At 33.1% G+C, this 10,000-nt stretch overlaps 1 protein-coding gene across 1 annotated transcript; it reads left to right on the forward strand.

Annotated features, from left to right (window-relative positions):
* The first annotated feature begins 5,002 nt into the window (after nucleotides 1–5,002).
* On the forward strand, nucleotides 5,003–9,846 carry LOC112521446. The gene is made up of 4 exons (XM_025130308.1): nucleotides 5,003–5,084; nucleotides 5,296–5,485; nucleotides 8,138–8,321; nucleotides 9,462–9,846. Exons 1-3 carry the CDS (start codon nucleotides 5,035–5,037, stop codon nucleotides 8,300–8,302), a joined length of 405 nt encoding a protein of 134 aa, XP_024986076.1. The 5' UTR covers nucleotides 5,003–5,034; the 3' UTR covers nucleotides 8,303–8,321; nucleotides 9,462–9,846.
* The last annotated feature ends 154 nt before the right edge of the window (nucleotides 9,847–10,000 follow it).

Below are 10,000 nucleotides of genomic sequence, written 5' to 3' on the forward strand. Positions count from 1 at the left end.
GATTTATTTATATTGTGTCTCAGTTTATTATTGTCAATATTCATAAAATCAAAGATATTATATTAATAAATCCATGAAATCAATAATAGAATAAAAAAAAATATTCATGAAATCGGTTTCGAACATGGTGAAATGGTATATGAAGTAAGTGAAAATGATTATGAAATGGGTGCATCATGAAATTAGTGCAAAATGAATAGGGTGCATGATGAATAGAGTGCATGATGATATGGGTGCTATAATTTCATTATCAATAGCGTGAAATGACAAATGACTCATCAAACCATGTTAGCCGATGTAATGGGTGATTGAAGAAAGTGAAACCATTTCATGGTTTCTAAGAAAATTTTGTGTAATTAGGTGAAAAGTGAAGCAATTTCATTATCAATAGTGTGAAATGACAAATGACTCATCAAACCATGTTGGCCGATGTAATGGGTGATTGAAGAAAGTGAAACCATTTCATGGTTTCTAAGAAAATTTTGTGTAATTAGGTGAAAAGTGAAACAATTTCATTATCAATAGCGTGAAATGACAAATGACTCATCAAACCATGCTGACCGATGTAATGGGTGATTGAAGAAAGTGAAATCATTTTATGGTTTCTAAGAAAATTTTGTGTAATTAGGTGAACAATGAAATCATTTCATTATCAATAGCATGAAATGACAAATTTCTCATCAAACCATGCTGGCAGATGTAATGGGTGATTGAAGAAAGTGAACCATTTCATGGTTTCTAAGAAAATTTTGTGTAATTAGTGAACAATGAAACCATTTCATCTGATTAAACTGTGAAATCATTTCGTTCATGAAATGTAGTAGTAATTTTTTTATTATTATTCAAAAGATTTTATTATGTTAAATATTGTTGATCTATTTTAATAATGGATGTAATTTTATTTATAATATTTGAACATAAAATTAATATATTATTTTACAAATGATTTTGTTTCATTAATATTACGATATACGTGATATTGTTGCCATTAATATTACTACTACCAAAGTTACCAGTTTGCCCTTATAGGTATTATAAAATAAATTTTTTTTTAATTTCCTAATATAACCTAAACTAATCTTGACCATTGATCAAGAAAATAGATGTATGAGATTGATTTACATGGTTTACACAAACGAAGACGATTTTCATTTGATCGTTTCTCCACACACACACACACACACACACATATATATATATATATATATATATATTCACGTACAAAATCATCCAGATTCAAAAGCCGTCCATTTTTATTTTCTTGACATTCATGTAAATCACATATGATTTTGTATATTAACGATATTTTTCTTATTTTCTTAAATAGTTAACGTTCTCGTTTGAACTTTATCTAAATCAGATGATAGGAAAGACAAATCTCTTGATTTATTAATTAAGTATTATTTCAAAGTTCTAAATTTGAAAATTTTCAGTTTAAGTTTTAAATAAAGGAAAAAAAAAATAGAGACATGACATTTGACATTTTGACTTGTTAGTGTATTATTTAGGCCAACATGTTATTATATATGAAGAATGACATGTGAAGCTTATTTTACTATTTTAGTTTGGATTAGAACATTTGACTATTCTTTTCTTTATTAATATTTAATGTGTTATTATGCAGCATCATTTTTTTATTATATTTATGAATTTAAGAAATTTCTTAAAAAGATTCTGTTACAAAAAACTTAAGGGACATTTGGTTCAAATAATAATATTTAATGGAATTGTAATCTATAGGGAAATTTTGATTTTGAAGAAATTTGAATGGAATTTGACTACGTATTTGGCTGATAGAAATTGTAATGGAATCTTTCAAAAGAATTGAAACAACCGTCTTTGTTTGGACTACTCCACCCATCGCCCCATCCATACATTACTAACCACCATGTCACTAATGACATCGTCACAACTACACACCACCCCTGCACACCACTACCCTGTCCACCCTATCCAAACCCCGTCCCACCCTATTCGATCTGATCTGACTCAATCATTCATTGGATGTTGGATTTTGTCATCGAATCCAATCTGATTAACATTGGACATCATATCCTATCCAAATCCAATGGATGATTGGATCAGGTCGGTTCCATCCATTGGATGCTATTATTGGTTATTCATTGGATCAGATTGGATTTATCCAATCTTTTTATCCAATACACAACCAATAAATCCACCATTTCAACCAATTATTCATGTGTTTTCTTAAGTTATTAAAAAATAATATTTATATAAATATCAACTAAAAATCATTATCTTAAAATGTTAATAATTATATATAGTTATTACTTGGATATTAGTTGGATGATAATTAGATGGTCATTGGATAGTCACTGGATTGGATCGTTTCGGTTTTATTGGTTGTTGGATTGCCTTCCAAGATCCGACTGATCCGATTTGAATGTTGAAATTTTGGATCCGATTCAATCCAATTACAATTGGATATCCAATTTATGGTCGATTGGTTTTAATTGGTTCGGTTGGTTTAAATTGGATTGGATGAATTTTTGCACATCCCTATGTTCAATTTAAAAAACCCAAAGGGCAAGGGGGCGTTGAAGTCACTGATGGGGAAGGGGGCGACGAAGTCACTGATGGGGAAGGGGGCGACGAAGTCACTAGTGAGGAAGGGGGACTTTGGTTGTGATAATGGTTCATTTGATTCAAAGGTGCGCCTTAAGGATCAAGAATCATCTTGTTGAATTTCTGTAGTCATTCGAAAACACCCTTGAAAGCTTTCTCCCTASTTTTAGATCATTCTACTTCACGAATAAAGATTCAGGATTTGGGGTTTTGATTTTAGTGCCAAATCTAGTAGACAAACTCGAAAGTTTTATCAATCTTTTATTAGGATACTGGCAAAACCTGGTGTATAAAAGAATATTGAATTTTCTCCACCTAACATATTGTCTATGAACTAAACATKRTGCTTAATTCAACTGCTAAACTCGAAACTGTAACTGACATAGGGCATACTTGGTGGTGGCAAAGAGCGAAGATGGAGGAAGGGAAGGAGAAGAAAGAGAGGTTYATTGAGACGGAGGCCAACAATGGAGATGGCTACGCCAGAGATGAAAGCAGGCGACATTATTTTTGTGTATAAAAATATGATGTATATTCTTATTTTTAATAAGGAAAGGACAAAAAATCATAGGCATATTGGTCTTCTTATCTTTGAGTTAACAACATTTGTCAATGAGAGAGGGACAATGACAAAAAAAAAAAACTACAATCGTCGACATCATATCTATAATTAATAAAGTGTAAGGTCTTTAATCATAATTGATAACGTAAAATTTTAAATCATAATTAATGCGGAATTCACTTCACTCTGAAAAAACGAAAAAAGGACAAATTACAGTAAACTATGATTTTCTTCCTGTGGTTTGAGAAAAAATACGATTTTTATCTCTGTGGTTTTAGAATTGTGATTTTCGTTCTCATGGTTTGTAATTTATCGTTATTTTTGTCTTCAAGACTAAATTTATTAAAAATTATTCGTTTAACTTAAGAGTATTTTAGTTTTCTTTTTTTGGTATTATTGATTTAATAAAACTATGTATTTTTTGATAAAAAAAAAGTTAATAGATAAAAAATTATATTATTTTGTTAATGTTTATGATATTGATTTAAATATTTTTAATTTAACTAGTTTTTTTTTTTTGGGATATATTATAGGTTTAGTTTTTTATGAGTTCGATTGCTACGACTAACATCATTCAAGTGCAAGTGCAAGACCAAGGGATTATACTTTAATAGGACTAAACAATTAACTACTTTTATGTTATTTTTACCCAACAAATGTATATAAGTCATTCAATTATACTAAATAAATGAATGTCTTATGTAAATGTGTTACAATAAGTTTATGAGTTATAAGTTCTATTAGTAAAATGACATACATTTATGTTAATAATCCTAGTGATCGTATTTATATGCTTATTTTGATAGGAAATAAGATATTCAAATAAATGATTTTTCGTCGAATGACTATTCATTTGAATCGACTGAGCGAGGGGTCTATATTTTGTAGACTATGGTTAATGGGTATCTTTAGATCATGATTCTATTTAGACTACAATTCAATATCAGAAGAATTCTCAAATCATCTCCCTAGCCTACCTACTTTCGAAGCTTTCCTTTTGTCTCTCTATCCTTGCTAACGAGAACCTGTGAGACGGCTAGTATACAAGAGTTAATTCCTTCCCTTAGAACCGTACTTGAGAGTTTCCTACCTCATACGRCTCSRCAGTCAACTCTTTTTGTATCCCATTTGAATCTACCATATCTAACTGAATAAGATTTCTCGTAGATCTATCCAATTTTTTCGGGTTAAGGAAAAGAATTGGTAAATATAACCAAATATGGTTAATTGTTTGGTTCTATAAAAACCATACTATCATGTGAAGGGTACCCAATTACTTGCACTAGAATAATGGTAGTGACAGTGTGACAGAAAATGAATTAATATGAAACTAAAATTATAATAACCAAATTTATGAAATAACTAATTGTATAAAAAATATTTTATTATTTATCATAAACAATAACAAAATAATATAATTTTATTTATCAAAAAATATATAATTTGATGAAATTAAAAAGACTAAAATACCAAAAATTATATTTAATAAACCAGAAAGAAAAAAATAAAAAAATCAAATAATAAATACCCCCAAATTAAATGGATGATTTTTAAGGGATTTAGTTTTATGGGTAAAAAAAAGGAATAAATTACAAACCATGGAAGAGAAAACCACAAGAAGGTTTAAACTATAGGGACTAAAATAGAAATTTTAAAACCACAAGGATGAAAATCGTACTTTGCTCAAAAACTTAAAACTATATGCCAGGAACTATATGCCAAATCGCTGAAACGAATCAATTATTGGGTGTGGACAGCGACTTGAAATTGTCTGCCAGTCCCTGCCCTACCGTCGGTCGATCCACAAATTCTCCGGTGGCACTGTCAGACAGAAGTCTTTGAAGGTACCCCTTGGACTGTAACTAAATTCAAGCATAATTAGACATATGCATATGTACAATCCGAGGATGATTCTTCTGTATGCTTTTTGTTCACGGTATTACGAAATTATTTTCGGTTTGATTCCTTATTTACAAGAAACAAGAAGAATGTTATGAATTTGATGCTAAGTGTCTTCTTGGGTTTATTTGGGAGGTTTTGTTTCCCTAAATTTCAGTCAGTTTTATGGCTGTTTTAGAACTGGAAATTGATAGATGATTGACCATGAATCGACGTGTTTAACATCTTGGACTTCTCTAATTTAACAGGGTAACTACGAAAGTTGGTTGTCTAGCCATGTCCAGACCCCTTCTGTTAGTTACGTTGCTTTTGTTGATGGTGTTGACCTCCCAGTTGGATTGGAAACAGAAAATTGTAAATGAGGTAGAAGCAAGATCATTAGCTCTTTCGAGAAAGCAGCAGTATGTTCTAGAGATGGAGGAATCTGTTAAAGAGAAGGCAAGGATTTCATATCATTTTCTATCATGGTTATGAGTTTGGATCTAGTTAAATGGATGTGTTAATCTCATGTACTCCATTAACTACGCATAGAAAATACTAACACAAATAAAGATATATGGCCATATGGGTGTTTAGAGTTGTGGAAATAACTCTAAAAGTGGAAGATTTGTATTCCTTACTTGTGCTAATAAACCTACTAAGAACTAGAACCTGTTAATGAATGATTGTTAACATGGGAAAGCGGGAATGTAATTCATTCTTTCCTAATTAAGGAAGGATTTCATCTATGATTCTCAAATTATTGATGATTTAGGTTTCCGTCATCTTGTAACATATGATAAGTTTTAAATGATCTGGCAATTTATTGAATATAATGCACTCTATAGTTCACTGCACTTTGCTAAGAATTTATATCAAGGATTATTTACTCTTATTAAGCAGCCATAAGTGATTTCAGTGTGCTTCTAGCTTAACCATTTGGGCATTAGCTCTTGTTATGGTTAAGTATATGCTTAAAAGGGGGATGGTTTATATGGTGGGGCTAAAGATGTATCTAGTAGCGATTTCCTCATTTGTTTATTTGTTTCAAGCTCTTCTATTTCATTATATCAGCTTTAACGGGATCATGCTCAAAACTGCACATATTCTGTTCTAGTTTTAGTTTACTACATCTCATGCTCTCAGGTTCCTTTTCAAAATTCTCAAAACTTTCAAAAAAGGAAACCTGCCAAAAAAAAATCTCTTATATCTCTCCAATTCTTTTTTCGCAAGTCGGAGGTCTTCGCAGAAACAACCTCTCTACCCCTTGAGATAGAGGAATGGTCTATGTACATCCTACCCCCAAGACCCTACTTTCGAGTGGGATATATTGGGTACATTTGGTTTGATTTGGTTTTAGCTTTAACTTGACCATCTGAAAACTTTGCACTCTCTTGGATAAAAAATCTCACCTTTTTACCGTGTACAAGCTATCTTGAAGTTTTCAGAAGACATGCATAAGCCTGTGATTCGATTGTGTGAGTATCTGGCCATGATGTTTATTGTCAACACAATGCAATCTTTACTTTGGGATTTTGGAGGGAGCCTAAAGAAGAGAGAACATGTATTTTTTTAAAGACAATACATATAAACAAGCATAGAGATAAAAAAGATTAGTTTCTAAGCACCAATTGATATATTGTCATACCTCCTTTGTGCTAAGTTTGAATACCTAAAGGTAAGGATTTAACCATAGGTAATGTTGCAACAACACCCAATCAAAGGGCCACTGTGGGAATTTGTTTCCTGTAGCAAGTGTCCGTCATAGCTTCCACTATCATCTGCCTAATTTCATATTCCTAACCTGATAATGGATACTAATCAAACCAAATATAAAATTATCCCTACGTATTCAAAATTCATTGTTCTTTTTTTAGAATTTGCAGCTATCGCACGTAGACATATCCTTATGGAAATACTTGAAAAAATAAATAATAGAATGTGATTATGTATACGTCTGATGTAGTATGGGAAGGATATTGAGGGGTGGGTAATCATTCGTATATGGTGTTCACTGGTTTATAAAAGGGATACTAAGAAGAGGGAAGTCATATAAAAATTTGATTTTAAGGATATCTAAAAGCCTTTTTTCTTGGTCCCCATTCCATGGTCTTGATGTTCCAATTTATGTATTTCTTTTTTGTTTTTTCTTTCTGGTTAATTTGATCATCAGATCTCTGGTTCTATCTCTCCTTTTAAGTCACTTTTCTAGAGTGTTGGTGATTGATCTAGAAACTGTTGAGTCATTTCCTTGCTAGAAGAATCGAGTGTCACCCATAGATTGTAAGATTATACCTATTGAGTGTTAACTACAAGCATTAACTGATAGTGGCATGTTTTCACATTGAGCATGGTGTTATATGGAATAAAAGTGTTGACCACCTTAAGACCAGGTGTTGAAACATAAGAGACAATAAGCTAGATATCAAGGACGGAATGATTAAAGAAATGATGATATCCAGGAGGTGGGTGGCACCAGTTGACAAGACAACGAAGCAACACCACTTGAGATGGTTGATTCATCTCCAATGTAGACCTTTGGATGCACCTTTTAGTATAGGGGACTTGCCTTAGGAGGAGGATGTTAAGTGAGGTAGGCCAGGCGAACTCTAAAGAGGGGAACCAAAAGAATTGGAATGATGTTATTCGTATTCCCAAGTCCTCGGTTGGGTTCCCCTCTATAGAGTTAGCCATGCTCTCAGACTCTCCATCTGATGACGAGTCGGAGTGAGCGATTGAGCATAACGCCTGATCATCGGGTTCATCATCAAGAGAATAGAGGGATTCAAGATCAGAGATGTCAACTAGTTCAATTTGGTTGAGTGTCTAAATCAATGCCTGGGACTTCTTGTCTTTACAATCTGTTGCAAAATGACCTTTTTATGGCAAATGTAGTAGTTTGAGATAACATACTTGTTGAATCATTTCTGGGTTATGATATTACGTTCTAGTTAACTATGTCTAGAATGGTACTCGTATATCTGCAAGCTATATGATGTATTCTGGGTCCTATCATCTGGAACTCTAGAGCTTCGAAGTTCAGATGTCATCTTCAATGGGCTGTTATTTGAGTAGTTTTCATAACTCTTGAATATCATCTTGCCATTGCAGATAATCCTGTCTCAGGAGAAGCATATCCAGAAACTTAAAACACTTGTGCAAAGTCTTCAAGAACAATTGTTGCTGTGCAGGGGCAAGGATGAGTTTGTAAACGACACTATGGGCTCGTTGACTGAACTATTAAATGAGCTGAAACAACAGAAGATCATGGAGTAGCAATATTACCTTTCTCTATGTAAGTAACATTTATCATTAAATTTAGCCTTACTCTGATAATATGTAAAATTTTGGCGCACACAAACTTATAGCTAACTATATCTATTATGGATCCCGAAGATGGAATTTCTTCATATGCAGTAATTTAATTTATTTCAACAGCACCTCAATAGTAAGAGCTGAAATGCATGTTCTATAGTAAGAGCATCTCTGGAATATCTTGACTGATGATGATGTCAACCATAGGATAATTCAAGCTCTGGGACCCTTATGTCATTAGAAAGTCTCGTAGAACCTGAAATGTATGTTCTGTCGGACGACAGTGAGACTTGGGACCTGTTTGTTAGCAACTTAATGAGCTTAATGGGGATCACAGCTTATTCGGTCAGCTATACATGATTGTGTGGTAGTGGCTTAATGATATAGAAAGTGGCTTATTTGGTAAGCTTTTAGGGGGGAGCTCTATGCAGAAAGCCAAGTTTTTTCCCAACATGTCCCTCCAAATTAAAAAACATGCTCCTTCCTTCTATGAAAAATCCCTCCCAAACCAAAATCATCCCATCCCACACAAACAACTTTATCCATACAGGACTTAATGGAAAATCAACCAAACATCCGCCAATTATGGGGCAGAATGTTGGGTCTTCAAAAGGCAACATGTGCACAAGATGAATTTAGTGAACACGTGGATGCCGAGGTGGAAGTTTTGGTGACACAATGAGACATAGGATATAAATGGTGATATGTGGAAAAAGGTTAGGGTGACACTAATTTAGGAGAAGTTAAGACAGCATTCCTTAGATAGTTTCGCTTGTTATCCCTCACTTTGAATATCTATTATTAATGCTAAAAAAACTTGTAACTTTCTCCACCGTTGAATAAGGTAAAATTCTTTTCACATAGGCCATAGCAGAAATGGAGTGAATTGAAGAACCCAATTCATGTTCAGATGCTTTTTTTGTGGGAGAGGGCGGGTCACCTCTTTTTAAGTTCTCTTGGTTTTACCTCTTTACATTTTTTAGTATACTCCACTTCGTTTCGACTCCTGAAGAATCAATAATTTAATGTGAGAAACAACATTTGTACTATTGTTATTAAGAGATATCAAGAAACAACCGCCCCTACTGCATATCAGTAAGTTTATCTGTTTCTGTTTCAGACACGGCGATTACTTCAAGATTCCCAACTGAATCCTGGAAGACAGAGGGGCATCTGCATTCCGCTGTTATCGGGTGTAATTTAACATGTAGATAAACATTGTACTCAAATTTCTTGGCTATTATCACCTGTTTCTATCTATTAATTGGGTGTAATTCTGATGTCGACTGTTGTACTCTTTTTTTTGGGAATTCACGGGTTATCTCCCTTTTTGTGGTGAGATCAGCCAAGACCTGAAGTGGGGTTGGGGGAGGAATGTTTCTCCAGTTATCTTGGAAGTCTTTTCAATCCCCAAGTAGACTACAATAATGACTTCACACCATACACTTGTTGTTATTATAATGTATACATTTGAACATCAATCACAGTTTCAAATCTTGATTGTTTCAAAACTTGTATGACATTCATTTAGAGCACTAATACAACTTTCTGCCTTTTGTGTAAAAAAAAGCAGGCAGCTTTTGTGTAAATTTTTTGCAGATTGATGTATGGAATACATGGAAGATTGTAGGATTTCTTCTTGACAGGAGTCTTTGAATT

The sequence above is a fragment of the Cynara cardunculus genome (assembly GCF_001531365.2).
Source record: "Cynara cardunculus var. scolymus isolate 2C chromosome LG 11, CcrdV1, whole genome shotgun sequence".
Classification (NCBI taxonomy): domain Eukaryota; kingdom Viridiplantae; phylum Streptophyta; class Magnoliopsida; order Asterales; family Asteraceae; genus Cynara; species Cynara cardunculus.